We start from the raw sequence: 15,783 nt of genomic DNA on the forward strand, positions 1-15,783 counted from the left end.
TCACCCCCACTTCTCTGCTGGGTCCCTGGCTTGACACTCAAGATACCTCTCGAGCTTTACCCCACTGGCCTGCTCGGTCCCTGGTTGGTGAGAATACTGCTCCGGTACTTGCTTCAGTTACTCACTGTGGTCCCCGGCAACAAGGTGATTGGTCCTTTAGTGGTGACAGCTTCTCCTCCACCTCTGACCACAACAGGTTCCCCGGTCAGCAGAACCGTGACTTCTGGTTGGATTTCAAGCCGCAATCCCAACCCTTTGCTGCTCTCTTGCTTCTGTATAGGCACTCAGACAGCCTAGCAACAATACAACACACGTCCACCCAGACAGCCGTCCAGGTGGCACAGAACACCGATTACCTGACTCCACCCAAAGATATAGGTTCTCCCCGCAGGCCGAGGGATTTAAGAAACCCCTGCCTATTGGCTGGGATACCCCAAATACCCATAATCTGACCTTGCATTGCCCTTCTCATATCTAATGCCACCAGGTACCCGCCACCTAGCGGCAAAAGAGAGAAGTGTAGCAATTACAGACTTATCTTGTGTCTATGATAGTGTTGCTGGCAATCAAAGGGTTAAATGTTATAGTGAATATGTGGCAGGCAATCTAAGGGTATCTGGGATTGACACCAATGGACACTAGCATTATCTGAAGTCGCCCGTGACACTAAAGGACTCTAAGGCCTCATGCACACTGGACGTTTTTGGATGTTTTTACAGCAGCTGTTTTTGGCTTCAGACATTTTTTTCTACAGTCAATAAACTCCCCATCATGTAGTCCTATGTGTCAATGCACACAGAGGCTGTTATCAGCAGTTTTTGGCTGGGGCGTTTTTTGGCTTTAAAAAAAACACATAACTAGTGGGTTCTGAGAGGAGTTTTTCAGCTGTTTTCAGTGTCACAAAACGCTGTTCACCAGCATTTTTTTAAAATGTTTGATCCATTGAAGAAAAATAAAAAATAAACTAAATAATTTTTTTTTCTTAAAAAAAAAATACGCTAAAAAACACTAATGCCGTGTATACACGATCGGATTTTCCGGCAGACTTGGTCCGGCACACAATCCGCCGGACTTTGCAGCGGAGGTCCGCCAGACTTTCCGAACGAGCGGACTTACACACACACGAACAGACTTTACAGTGGACTAGGTCCAACGGACTTCCCATCTGACTTTTGGCGGAGGTCCGATGGACTTTCAAAATGAACGGTACAATAGGACTAGAGAAGGAAGTCAATCCCCGTCACCTGGTATGGATTTTAAGGGTGACCCCCTACACCGAAAAAATGCAGCCCGGTCAGTCAGGAAAGGGGGTGGGGACTAGCGAGCGCCCCCTCCCCCCCGAACCGTACCAGGCGGCATGCCCTCAACATGGGGGATGGGTGCTTTGGGGAAGGGGGGCACCCTGCGGCCATTAAAAAACTCACTGCAAAGCTACTTAAAGTGGTTGTAAACCCTTACAAACCACTTTGACCTACAGGTAAGCCTAGATTAAGGCTTACCTGTAGGTCCAAGAAATATCTCCTAAACTTATATGGTTTAGGAGATATTTGCCCGAAAACAGGCACTGCTGTCTATGGCGCACTGAGTGGGGCATTCTCAACGACGGAGCTGCCGCGCGTGTCGGCTCCCGTGCGCATGCGTGGGAGTGACGTCATCGCGGCTTCGCCGAATGACAGCGGCGGAGCTGCGAGACCCCACCAAGAAGATGGATGCGGCGGACTACAGGGGACAGCGGCGACTTCGCTGGCTCCTGTGTCAGGTAAGTGACACATAATGGACTACTATGCGATGCATAGTAGTCCATTATGCTTTGCCTTTGCAGGGAATGAAAGAGGAAGTAAACTCATCAGGGTTTACTTCCTCTTTAAGGTCCAGTGTGCATGAGGCCTTAGTGCTCAATAAAAAATATCTGTACACTGTACTAATGATACTGGTGGCAGGGCTGTGAAAGGGTTAATTGGGGGGCAATCAGGGGGTTAAAATGTGCCTGACCGTGTTTTTACGGGGTAAGTGTGCTGATTTTACTCACTGTGACTGGTCTCTTCTCTCTCGCTGGAACCACAAAGGTCTCCAGGAGTGAAGATCTCATCACAGGCTGATCTGTGATTCGGTAGAACTAATCAGCAGGTCCAGGCCAAAAATCATTGACCTGGACCTGGTGACTGATCGGTGCTCTACGAAACCACGTATATATACATGATTCTGCGCAGCTACAGTACGCAGTCGGCGACCGGCATTTTTATTTACTTTTTGACACTTTTTTGGTGAATGAGTAGGGGTACAATGTACCATGTACCCCTACTTATTCACATGGGGAGGCAGGATCTGGGGGTCCCATTGTTAAATGGGGCTTCCTTTTTTACACTTTTTTTGATGAATGAGTAGGGGTACAATGTAGCCCTACTTATTCACATGGTTGGCAGGATCTGGGGATTCCCTTGTTAAATGGGGCTTCCAGATTCCAATAAGTCACCCCCTGCACCCCCACAACTACCAGGCCAAGGTAGTGGGGAAGAGGCCCTTGTCTTCATCAATATGGGGATAAGATGCTGTGGGGGGGGCCCTACCCAAAAGCACCCCCCATATTGAGGGTATGTGGTCTGCTATAGTTCAGGAGGGGGGCACTCCCTTGTTTCCCCCCCCTTTCTTACCTGGCCTACCAGGCTGCATGCTCTGATAAGGGTCTGGTGTGGATAAGCACCTGGTATGGATAGGGGGACTCCCATGCTGTTTTTTTTCTCAGTTTTTTATTACTGGCAATTGATTCATTTACATTCAGCTGTCAGCGGGGGAACCCCACAGTTACTGCGACACCTTTGGAAGGCCTTATCCTTTCTTTTTTTCTTATATGCCTGTGTAAACAAGGCAGATCGCCGTTCTGTGAGAAGGGAGGACAGAGATCCTGTGTTTCTGCTAAGCAGGAACACAGATCTCTGTCTTCCCACAGTGTGTGCTGTGTGCTAACGCCCCTGATGTTAACCCCTTTCCTGCCAGTGTCATTAGTATAATGACAGTGCATTTGTTTAGCACTGATCGTAGTATTGGTGTCACTGGTCCCCAAAAAGTGTTACTCAGTGTCAGATTTGTCCGCAGCAATGGTGCAGACCCTCTAAAAACCGCCGATCGCCGCCATTACTAGTAAAAAAAAAAAAATTAAAAATTTAAATTCCATAAATCTATCTCATAGTTTGTAGAGGCTATAACATTTGCTTAACCAATCAATATACACTTATTGGAATTTTTTTTACCAAAAATATGTAGCAGAATACACATTGACCTAAATTTATGAAGAAATTAATTTAAAAAAAAAATTATTGGATATGTTTTAAAGCAGAAAGTAAAATATAATATTTTTTTTTCAAAATTGTCAGTCTTATTTTTATAGCGCATAAAATAAAAACCACAGAGGTGATCCAGTACCACCAAAATAAATCTCTATTTGTGGGGGGGAAAAAAGACATACATTTTATTTGGGTACAGCTTCGCACGATCACGCAATTATCGGTTAAAGTAATCCAGTGCCGTATCACAAAAAAATGGCCTGGTTATAAAGGGGGTAAAACCTTCCGGAGCTGAAGTGGTTAAACACTGCCTTCCCCCTTCCTTGTCGTTTGGTGTGTAAAGGGTTAACCTGCTGTGCGTCCTTCCAGTTTAATAATCATGCAGCACTCTCCTGTGTTACACTCTGCTCGGTGCGTATTTGCATAGATTGTTGTAGCAACTGAGGCTTCCGTCTTATGAATACACAAAGCAGGGACAGACATGGCAGGACGCTCAGCAAGTCTCCCATGGCTGGAGAAAACCAGGTTACAGATTCAGAACCTGCAGGTAAATCATTTCAGGTAGAACAAAAAACACATTTCTACATCTGTCCTAATCAGGTGACACTGCCCAAAGAGAAAGGCTTTGAGATCCTTAAATCCCATTCATCCTCCAATCTTTTATCCCCCATAATATACAGTAACTAGTACAGAATGCATGTCTCTGGTACATATAGGCAAATAGGCTGAATGAATTTCCATTTTTTAATCGTTGGTGTGGGGGTCGGGGGCTGAGCTGTGATCCTAGCAACACTTTTTGGGGACCAGTGACATCAATATAGTGATTAGTGCTAAACAAATGCACTGTCACTGTACTAATGACACTGGCAGGGAAGGGGTTAACATCAAGGGCGATTTTGCCAGTATACTGATATAAATATCTTTAAAAAAAACAGGCAATTTAATCATGGCTGCATGACGCACGAGGCAACCTGCTGTGCCCCATTAAATAGCGAATGAACACCGCTCTCCACACATCGCTGTGATCACTCCACCCTGCACCTGTATTTTACTGTATGTTTCATTTATAAAATGCATAGTGAGATGTGAAGCCTGTTTTGCCCTACAGTGTGTGTTCTCTGCATATCTGATAGGTGAGCCTTGTCACATGACCGAGTACAGTCATGAAACAGGTTTCCCTCCACCCCCTGTGAATTTTTTTCCCCTTTCATTTTAATGAATATGGCTCACTGGCTTCAGACTCCCTAAGCAGGCAAAGTGGAAAGCACATGTGTAAAGCATGCAAATCCATAGCTCCCAACTGTCCCTGATTTCAAGAGACTGTCCCTGATTTGGAGCAATGTCCTTCTGTCCCTCTCCCCCCCCCCCCCCCTCCCTCATTTTGGTTTGATCTATATAGTTGTATATAAGTTGCTGCATTTGTAAATTTTAAACGCCAATATAAAGGAATAGTAGTGGTAAAAAAAAAGCCCTTGTGGATTTAATTAACCTTTTTTTGGTTAATTATCCTTTAAGGGGGTGTGGCGGGGGCGTGTCCTATGCCTACATATGTTTGCTAGTAGGTGTCCCTCATTCCCATCTCAAAATGTTGGGAGGTATGTGCAAACTGTACTTTATGAACATGGAAGAGGATTGTTTTTTTTCTTGATGGCCGATTTAAAGCCCCATACACACTATCAGTTTCTCCTTCAGATTTACCAAAACCATATAATATAATATAATATGAGGTCAAACATTAGGAGTTTCAATTTGTATGCAACCTTGCACTACATGGTTTTGGTAAATCTTGGAGACAAAAATCAGCAGAAAAACTGATAGTGTGTATGGGGCTTTAGGCTCGATTCACATCTATACATGTTGCTTTTGAGAATTTTTGCAGTGCTTTCAGCTGTACTTTACACATTTTCTGTATTTTTATTTACCGTGATTTGCATTTTGTTTTTTTAGGCTCTTTTTGGGGGGGGGGGGGTTTGAGCAGATTTAAAAATGCAAATTGTGGCAAAATCATGTTAAATCATCAATCATAGAGTCAGTCGCCAATCTCGTGCCAGCATTTGTCGCACTCGCTCGATCATGTCTGGGGTTCTGCTTGCAGACGGTCGACCCAAACTTGGTTCATCCTCAGTAATTTCCTTCCTGTCCTGAAAGCAATTGAACCAGCCATAAACACATTTTTTGCTCATGGCTTCCATCCCATACACTTGCACCAAAGGTCCGACGGACTTCCGATGGAGTTAAGACAGATTTCGTTCCGAACTGACTTGCCCACAAGCGAACGGACCAAAGTCCGTTCATTTTGAACGTGATGACGTACGATGGGACTAGAAAAGGAAGTTCAATATCCAGTAGCCAATAGCTGCCCTTACGTCATATTTGCTCCGTCGGACCAGCATACAGACAAACGGTTTTTCCGATAGAAATTAATTCCGTCGGACAGATTGTAACATGTTCTATCTCTAGGTCTGTCTGAATTTTTGAAGAAAAAAGTCCTATGAAGCCCACACACGATTGGAATATCCAACGGACCTTTTCTGCTGGAAAGTCCGGTCGTGTGTACGCGGCATCACAGTCACGTGTAGTCCATGTTAGGTGGTGCTTCTCAACATGTCTCCGGATAGCTATGTGCGTGGGCCCATATTACTGCTGAGATATCGGACTATTTACCAAACTTTGTAGACACACCTTGTACGCCTAAATCGAAAAGGAAGCAACACTGTATACAAGGCATTTGCAGAGCGGGAGCTTTCTTTCAGGATATTTGCCCCAGTTCCCACCAGTGTAGCATTGAAATTGCGCTATTTTTGCACAATTTCAAAGCCGCCGATCAGTGCGATTTCATATTAAATTGCACAGAAATAGTGCAGTAACCTTTTTCAAAGACGCTGTGACATGAGTTGCGGAGATTTAAATGGTTCCATTGGCGGTCATAGCTGTCAAATCACATGAAAAAATGGCACTGGTGTTTACCAGGGATCAAAGATTCTCTGAAGGCACCTTCCCTCCTGCAGTTTCTCAATACTTGGTAAATATGCCTCTTTATCGTCTGCTGTCTTGTTCTGGTAATTGTTGTCACCAGGAGAGAAGATGATAGGAAATCTAAGCCCCTGTACACACGGTCGGAGAATCTGTCAGAATGCATCTTATCGGACCGTGTCGTCAGATAATCCGACTGTGTGTGGTATGCATTGGACTGATTCCGTCCGAATCTCCGTCCGAGCCAATTTTCCAACATGTTGGAAATATTTCCCGACCAACTGGGCCGGTCGGACCTAATCCGATCATGTGTATAGCATTTTGATCGGACCAAGTGCCACGCATGCTCAGATCAAATTCCTACATCAAAGCTATTGGCTACTAGCCTGAATGTAGTCCCATCGTAACGAAATTACGTCATCACGTTCTGAAAGATCGGATTTTTCGCCAACTTGGCCCGACCGTGTGTATGCAACAGTTTAGGACACAATCCGTCGGACTAAATCCGACGGATTTGGTTGGCAAAATCTCTGACCGTGTGTACAGGGGCTAAAACTTTACAGTTGTCAGTGGAACAGAAAGTCTTGATATGTGCCCATTGGCACCTCCTGTACAGCATACTGGGAGATGGAGTGGCAACACTAGATTCAGGACAGGCTTCCATGTATGCATATGAGCAGACAAAAAAAAAGACCAGAGATGTTTTTATATATGTTATTGTTCCTTCATTGTCCAATCAGCATGATTTAGATGAGTAGGTGACCCCATCCTGTAGAGCAGGGGTAAGCAACCCAAGGGCCTCCAGCTGTTGTGGAACTACATTTCCCATGAGGCATTGCGAGGCTGTCAGTTAAAATTTCTCTCAGAGGCATGATGGGACTTGTAGTAGGGCCCCAGGTTGCCTACCCCTGCCATAGAAAGTGGCGATACCCTCTTGGCTGTCTTGTCTGGCAGAGATGTATGAATCCTGGTAGTGTCTAGACAGAATTGCAAGTCTGGTGTCAGATGAGATAGTTCACATGTATATTTAACCAGTGTTTACTGTATAACTGTCGGAGTTCAGCTTTAATTAATGCATTCTTTCTGGTGGCACAGGAGTGGAAGGAGTTCACTAGCAAATTATATGATGCTGTACAGCAGCAGATGAATGAGAATAATATTAAGTTCTTCAATGACCTGTCAGAATCTGAAAAGGTTTTTGTCCTGGAAAAAGCAGCCAAAGCTCTACATTCAGGTACTGTAAATTAGGAGATGCTATGGGATTCTCTGTAATCACATTTATCAATTCACAGAAAGCTCTCAATTAGTGTGCACAGTGGAATAAATGTGCTTATAAAATGGGGGGCAGATAATTAGTGCCAGACTGCAAAGGAAAATAAAAGCCTTGTTATATGAATAAACATTTTATATAATGGCACAACTGACAATTTCTATTGCTAAGTGCAGTAAATGACATTAAAGGAGAAGTCCAGCTTGAGCTCGTTTGGCTGGGCTTCTCCTATGGGTCACTGGAGTGCAATTTGTTTTGGACTCCTGTGACCAGTTTTCAGCAGAGAATGGTCTGAAGACCACTCTCCACTGATGTCACCAAGATCAGTCCAGGCAGCGCCACGTCATCCCGACTTCAGAAGTCTGGATCTACCAGCTGCCTTGACTAATGGCAGTCTCAGTGGATATAAAAAGTCTACACACCCCTTTTTTAAATGTCAGGTTTCTGTGATGAAAAAAAACGAGACAAAGATAAATCATTTAAGAAATGTTTCCATGTTTGATGGGACCTATAAACTGTACAACTCAGTTGAACAACATACTGAAATATTTTAGTTGTAGGGAAGTAAAAATAAAAAAATTAAATAAGATGGTTGCATAAGTGTGCACACCCTTAAACTTATACTTTGTTGAAGCACCTTTTTATTTTATTACAGCACTTAGTCTTTTTGGGTATGAGTCTATCAGCATGGCACATCTTGACTTGCCAATATTTGCCCACTCTTCTTTGCAAAAACACTCCAAATCTCTCATATTGCGAGGCCATCTCCTGTGCACAGCCCTCCTCAGGCCAACCCACAGAGTTCCATTTGGATTCAGATTTGGGCTCTGGCTGGTCCATTCCAAAACTTTAATATTCTAGTGGTGAATCCATTCCTTTGTTGATTTGGATGTATGCTTTGGGTCGTTGTCATGCTGAAAGATTAAGTTCCTCTTCATATTCAGCTTACTAGGAGAAGCCTGAAGGTTTTGTGCCAATATTGACTTGTATTTGGAACTGTTCATAATTCCCTCTACCTTGACTAAAGTCCCTGTTTCAGCTGAAGAAAAACAGCCCCAAAACATGATGCTGCCACCACCATGCTTCACGGTGGCTATGGTGTTCTTTTGGTGTTGTGCAGTGTTGTTTTTTGCATCAAACTTATCTTTTGGAATTATGGCCAAAATGTTCAACCTTGGTTTCATCAGACCACAACGCATTTTCCCACATGCTTTTGAGAGACTTCAGATGTGTTTTTGCAAAATTTCGCCAGGCTTCGCAAGAAAAGGCTTCTCTCTTGTTACTCTACCCCATAGCCCAGACATATGAAGAATATGGGACATTTTTGTCACATGTACCACACAGCCAGTACTTGTCAGATATTAATGCAGATGTTTTAATTTTGCTGTAGGCCTCTTGGCAACCTCCCTGACTAGTTTTCTTCTTGTCCTTTCATGAATTTTGAAGGGGTGTCTTGGTAATGTCACTGCTGTGCCATATTTACTCAACTTGATGATGACTGTCTTTACTCTGTTCCATGGTATATCTAATGGCTTGGAAATTATTTTGTACCCTTCTCCTGAATGATATCTTTTAACAATGAGATCCCTCTGATGCTTTGGAAGCTCTCTGCTGACCATTTTTTTTGGTATATGATGGGACTAAGAAAATGTCAGGAAAGACCTACTAGAACAGCTGAACTTTATTTGTAGTTAATCAGAGGCACTGTGTATTGACTCCTATATAACATGAGTTTGAATGTGATTGCTTAATTCTGAACACAGCTATATCCCCAGTTGTAAGAGAGTGTGCAAACTTATACAACCACATTATTTTATTTTTTTATTTTTACTCCCCCCCCCCCCCCCCCCGTCTAAAAGATTTTGGTTTGTTTTTCAATTGAGTTGTACAGTTTATAGATCAAATTAAAGGTGAAAAAAGTAATGAAATGATTTATCTTTGTCTAATTTTTTTTACATAACAGAAATCTGACATTTTAGCAGGGTTGTATAGACTTTTTATATCCATTTTTATGTTGCCAACCTGCTCACTTCCATACAGCTTCCCTTACACATTTTCATTGACTGTAACCCCATACCTTTCCCCTTTCTCTTGTATTTTTTTTGTGTAGCACCCCCCTGACTCCCGGAGGCATGATGGGACCCCCCCAGAGACCAGATGGGCTGACATTTCATGAAATAGAGAGAGAGAGGCGCACCAACCTAGTGCATTACCACAATAAAATGTATTAAAATATTAAAAAGAGCAATATATACTCACAAATGAGATTAGTAAAAAATGCAAATGATAGTAAATGTCCTCCACTGCATAAACATCTAATAACATCCATCGGTCTTTCCAGATGACCAGGAGATATTCAAATGACTGACACGTTTCGAGAGCGGACCCGCTTTATCAGAGCCAAAACATATATGTAGTAGTGGATGATCCACTGGCATCACAGTTACTGACACATATATAAACACACCCAGCCAACAAAGACCCCCACCCATCAATTGAAAGAGGGGTGGGATTAGGAAGGGTGGAGTTGAAACTCTATTCATATTATAATAATAAATAAACAGATAACAAAAACTCCAAATTGTAAACCGGTTCAAAAGTACACATGTACACACAAATATACATAGCCCATGATTACCCATACTTGCACAGGATGCATGATAATTAGTGATGGAGACATGTACATGTTATAGCACCTCGATCTGATACTCATAACGATAACTAAAGTAAGCCAGCAGAAAGAACATACCCATGGCGATCCATGGATATATGTATTTTCCCTTTTGTGAATAGTGACACATGGAGATTGTGGTCGTCTCCTGCAATATGTCATTCAAGGTGGAATAAAAGGAATGCCAGCAGTACAGTCTCAAGACAGACACCAAGTGTCTGTGGACTGCACGCCGAGAGTGTATGCGGGGAAGTGTCGGCGGATGTGCATTTCATCGCCACTTCCGCCGGGAGCTGGCACGTCATTTCCGGTAGTGAGGTGGTTCTCCGCCCTGTTATGGTCAGGGCTGTTACCATAGACTTCCTATGCTTAGAGAGTAATCCCATGTATATGTGGGTACGTTGTACAATGCAGGCAAAGGGAAGACTTCCTCTGATTTGCACATATACGAACCAATGGGAATTACAAGGAAGGTGAAAATACCTGAACACTGCTGGTAAATTTTATTGTGGTAATGCACTAGGTCGGTGCGCCTCTCTCTCTCTCTCTCTCTCTCTCTCTCTATTTCGTTAGTTCCAAGTTTGAGGATATCTGATATCCTGAGCAGGCAGCAAGACAGTTGACATGAATAAGTGGTATACCAATTGAACCTTTTCAGTTAGTACCATGAGCACAGGAGAATATTTGCATACGGGCTGACATTTCACCTCAGGGGTAAGTCTTGTAGGCATGGTAGGACAGGTGAACCGATGGGCACCAGTCACTTTTAGATAAAAACAGAAGGGAATTTATTGCTCACACCAAAAACTCCAGGGAGAAAGGGATAGGGCACAGGACACCCATGATCTAGTAGACGTGCAGACTCCACAAAATAGCATAAAGCACTCACAGTCCTCCGAGATGAAGATCAGCCACCAGTACATACTCCAGTGAGGTTCAAGCTCCACTCTCGAGCTTCTTCCAGTCCCTTGTGACATCTGGAGTTACTCCTTGACTCTTAGGCTAGGTCCCAACTCTAGGTCTCAAGCACATATATAGGCCTCAGGCTTCATCAGTAATTGCATAGCTGCTCTATGTATACTCACCCCAGGCCAGAGCCTGGGTGGAAGATAGCGATCACATTGCCCTCTCCAGATATTTATACCCTTCCCCAAGAATGCACCAGTGGCCATAATACTCCTACTGGTTGGCTCAGGGAAGCATAATTATTCATTAGTCAGGTTTACTGTAATTTCTCATACTAATAGCAGAGGTACCAGTGACACCTAATGACAGAAGGATTAACCACAGCTGCACAACTGAATTTAGGGGAAACCCATATGCACAAATAGACTATAAATTAGCTGGATTGTCTACCACCTAGCAGCACTAAATTTGACTAATACGCCATGTTTATAGTAGAACTATAAGCAAAACTTTTTTTTACATTTTGGATAGAGTAAAAAAGCACGTCAGGGTTTTTTTTTACATCTGTTTCCCATTGGAGCTAATTTACCTTCACTTCCTGTCCCATAACCAATAGGAAGTGAGAGGAGATCCCAGAAAATGAAAGGAATCCCTTGGGGCCCCCCTAGGTCACAAAAAAAAAAAAAGATTAGGTAAACCCACAAGTGCTTTTTTTTTTACCACTTACAGCTTCACAGCCTGTATCCTACTGTGCATGCACGAGTCATGCTGCGCCTTCTGACTGGTCCCTGCTGTCTTCTAGGACCTGTGTGTCTCCCAGAAGGCAGCGGGGGGGAGGAGGGCCGGACATTGCGTAGTTCGCCACACAAGGCAGATCCCTGTTCTGTCAGGGAAGTGCAGTGTGATCAGTGATTCCTAGTGATTAGGAACAACAATCTCTCTGTACTCCCTGTCAGTCTCCTCCTCCCACAGTTAGAAACACCTCCCTAGGACACACTAAACCCCTTGATCGCCCCCTAGTGTTAACCCCTTCCCTGTCAGTGACATTTGTATATAATCAGTGCATTTTTATAGCACTGATTGCTATATAAATATCACTGGTCCCAAAAAAGTGTCAAAAGTGTCTGATCTGTCCGCCACAATGTTGAAGTCACACTAAAAATCGCTTATCACCGCCGTTACTAGTAAAAAATAAATAAATAAATACAAATGCCATAAATCTTTTCCTTTTTTGTAGACACTATAGCTTTTGCACAAACCAATCAATATACATTTTTTAAATATACCAAAAATATGTAGAAAAATACACATTGGCCTAAACTTTTTTTTGGGGGATATTTATTATAGCAAAAAGTAAAAAATATATATATTTTTTAAAAATTGGCGGTCTTTTTTTGTTTATAGCGTAAAAAAAAAAAATGCAGAGGTGATCAAATACCACCAAAAGAAAGCTCTATTTGTGGGAAAAAAAAGACATCAATTTTGTTTGGGTACAACGTTGCATGTCTAAGCAATTGTAAGTTGAAGCGATGCAGTGCCTTATCGCAAAAAAGGCCTGGTCATTAAGAGGGTAAATCCTTCCGGGGGTTAATTGGTTAAAGGTATTAAAAAAAAAAAAAAGGTAAACTATTTTGAAAAGGTGTTAAAGCTGTGATGAAATAAATAACATAATGAGGATGAAAGAGGCACTGGCCACTGCCAATGAGAGTTACTCCAAATTTTTGGAGCTATGGTAATCTTGGATGGACTTTTCAAACTCGCCTCAGTTGCTACCCTTCTGCTGCTGAACTAGTTTGACCCAGGTTCTACTATGTCAACTCTCCCCAGACTCCTCTCCCCCCCAACTTTTCTGTTAATGTCTTTTTACCTGTTTTTTTTTTCTTTTTCTTTTTCTTTTTTGCTACAAACATAGCGGCCTTCCATCATGAGTTCTTAACAAATACTCACCTACAGACATTACCTACAGTCAGGTGCACTAGTGGGGAACTGGATCTGCACCGTTTTTGCTTACTGTTCCTCATTCATTGTTTCACATTTTTATATGACATGATGGTGTATATAGCTATAACGTGTGTCATGACTCACATCACTTTACCCCGACATCATTGACAATTTCACGTAAATGATTTCCTGTGTTATTTGATCTCGTTCAGATAGTTTGGACTTGTATTGTTTCATGACTATTGATACTGATACAATAAACATATATTTTATATATATATTGGTATATATATATATATATATATATATATATATATATATATATATAGATATATATATATATATATATATATATATATATATATATATATATATATATATAGATATAGATAGATAGATAGATAGATAGATAGATATATATATAGATAGATAGATAGATAGATATAGATATATTTATATCTAGCGATATATATCTAGATAGATAGATAGATAGATATAGATATATTTATATCTAGCGATATATATCTAGATAGATAGATGTATATATATATATATATATATATATATATATATATATATGTTGAAAGGCCAGTATGGTGGCCTGTATTTATGGGAGGAGCCCGGAGGAGTAATTGATCAGCCCGTTCAGCTGTGTTCCTTATCAGCCAGTACGATGGCCGGAATTTATGGGAGGAACCCGGAGGGGTATTTAATCAGCCCATTCTGCTGTGTTCCTTGTCGGTTCCTGTGTGCAATAGTAGCTACGCCACAGATCTAGGGCCGACTATTCGAGACCGTTCGATAGAATGAGTGCAGTGTTCGTGAGTTCCATGTTCATTGAAGTCCTGTCTTCATCCTCGTGTTACAGTCGGTTTTGCCGTCGTGAGCGTTCGTGTATTGTCTGAGGCGCAACAACTCGAAAACTTGCCGGTGTCGTGCAACGCATCTGGTTCGGCGGTCACGGGTAGGGCTTCGGCTCCCATTTCTCATTTCATGTTATTTCATGTCACTAAACTGTGATCTGTTGAACTCACGAACCACTCACTGAAATATCAACTTCGTATTTTTCCGATATCGTTCACGCATCCGTGTCAGGAAGACCCTCCTCACGGACGTCCGAGCGGCGAAATTTGCAGAAGATCTTTTGCCCAGTTTCAGGAGCGTTACCGCGGGTGCGCGCGCGGCCGTTTGACGCAAATTGGCGCCAATAGCGCTATTTAAACTGGAGCCATGCTTCACTGCCTTGCTGCCTGATCAACAGCGTTCCTGTGCTTCCTGGTAATCCGTATCTGAACCTGAACCTGTACCTGTATCCCGATCCGTATCGAACCCGGCTTGTTCCCGACTCTGCTGTTTGCTGCCTGCCCTCCGACTTTGGCTTTGTACCCGACTACTCTTCTGGATTCCGTTTCTGTACCTGATCTGCCCGCCTGTGCCTGACCTGGACTGTTACACCATCCGTCAACTGTAAGTTGCTTGCTGTTGTACTACAGGACACCTCCCAGTCCTCCGCAATATTTGGCTGTACTCCCTCTGCGTTTGTAGCCTTCTACCTCTGGCTACAGACTACTGGACTCTTCCACTTCCGCTTACTCCATTGCATCTGCATCCGTTGTTGGACTACAATACCCCTCCGTTGTTTGTCATTTCCTGCAATCACTTGTATGCCGTTGCTGGACTACAGGAATCCTTCTGCTGTCTGCTGAACCTTACCTCACCTTTGCCTGCATTCTGACACCGGACTACAATACACCTCCTCCTTCAGCGGTCTGCTGCCTCTACCACCTGCTATCCAGTCAGGCACTTGTGCCCCTCTGTGCTCCTGAGCCCCTGTCATCACTACCAGGGTCTCTCGAGTCAGAGGTCTACGAGAGGCCACTCCCTGCACTCCGGGCTCTGCTTAAAGGTACGTGACAGTATCAGGCAGCCATGTCTGAGCCCCCGCAGGGAGATTCGGCCATGGATGATTTATGCCGTCATCTTGCTGGACTTACCCAGGCTGTTAAATCTCTACAAGAAGGCTATTCTCGTTTGGAAGAGCGTGTCCAGGTCTTATCTACCACAGGCCCTACCGTGCCAGGAACTTCTTCTGCGCCCTCAGTAGTTATGATGCCCCCTGAACCCAAGGTCCCAACTCCGGAGAGGTTTTCGGGAAATCGCAGCAAGTATAGAGCTTTTCGCAATGCCTGTGAACTATTTTTTGCACTTCAACCCAGAACTTTCTCTCTTGAGTCCACTAAGGTGGGTTTTGTCATCGCCCTCCTACTGGGTGAGCCCCAGGCATGGGCCCACCATCTTTTGGAACAAAAGGATACATGCCTTAACAACCTGAATACCTTTTTCCAAGCAATGGGTTTGCTATATGAGGATCCTCAACAGGCGGCCACTGCGGAAGCAGCCTTATACTCCCTTCAGCAAGGCTGCAGAGCGGCAGAGGACTATGCGTCTGAATTTCGGCGCTGGAGTTCCGATACTACCTGGAACGATGCGATACCAGTTTCGCATGGGACTCTCTGAACCTCTAAAGGATGAATTGGCCCGGGTGGGTGTTCCAGCAACTCTTGAAGCCCTTATCAACCTCTCCATCCAGATAGACAGACGCTTGAGAGAACGGAGAGCAGAACGCACTGCCGGGCCGCCCCGACCAGTCTGGATGTTACCCCGTGTACCAAATCCCCCTGCACATCCTGCTGCTGACACGCCTGAACCCATGCAACTGGGCTTACTTAGACCAACGCTCA

The 15,783-nt window shown here is 43.5% G+C and overlaps 1 protein-coding gene across 2 annotated transcripts in view; it reads left to right on the top strand.

The window, feature by feature from the left end:
• Window positions 1-3,689: 3,689 nt before the first annotated feature.
• Window positions 3,690-15,783, top strand: part of LOC143981986 (uncharacterized) — a 100,191-nt gene continuing 88,097 nt past the window's right edge. The window contains exons 1-2 of one of the 2 annotated variants that reach the window (XM_077480278.1): window positions 3,690-3,828; window positions 7,350-7,488. In XM_077480278.1, coding sequence (XP_077336404.1) covers window positions 3,763-3,828; window positions 7,350-7,488 — 205 coding nt within the window. In that variant the 5' untranslated portion in view covers window positions 3,690-3,762. The remainder of the gene's footprint in view (window positions 3,829-7,349; window positions 7,489-15,783) is intronic. The other variant, XM_077480280.1, reaches the window with a different exon arrangement.

This window comes from Lithobates pipiens, unplaced genomic scaffold (assembly GCF_037356315.1).
Source record: "Lithobates pipiens isolate NorthernLeopardFrog02 unplaced genomic scaffold, aLitPip1_a1.2 Scaffold_16, whole genome shotgun sequence".
Taxonomy (NCBI): Eukaryota; Metazoa; Chordata; class Amphibia; order Anura; family Ranidae; genus Lithobates; species Lithobates pipiens.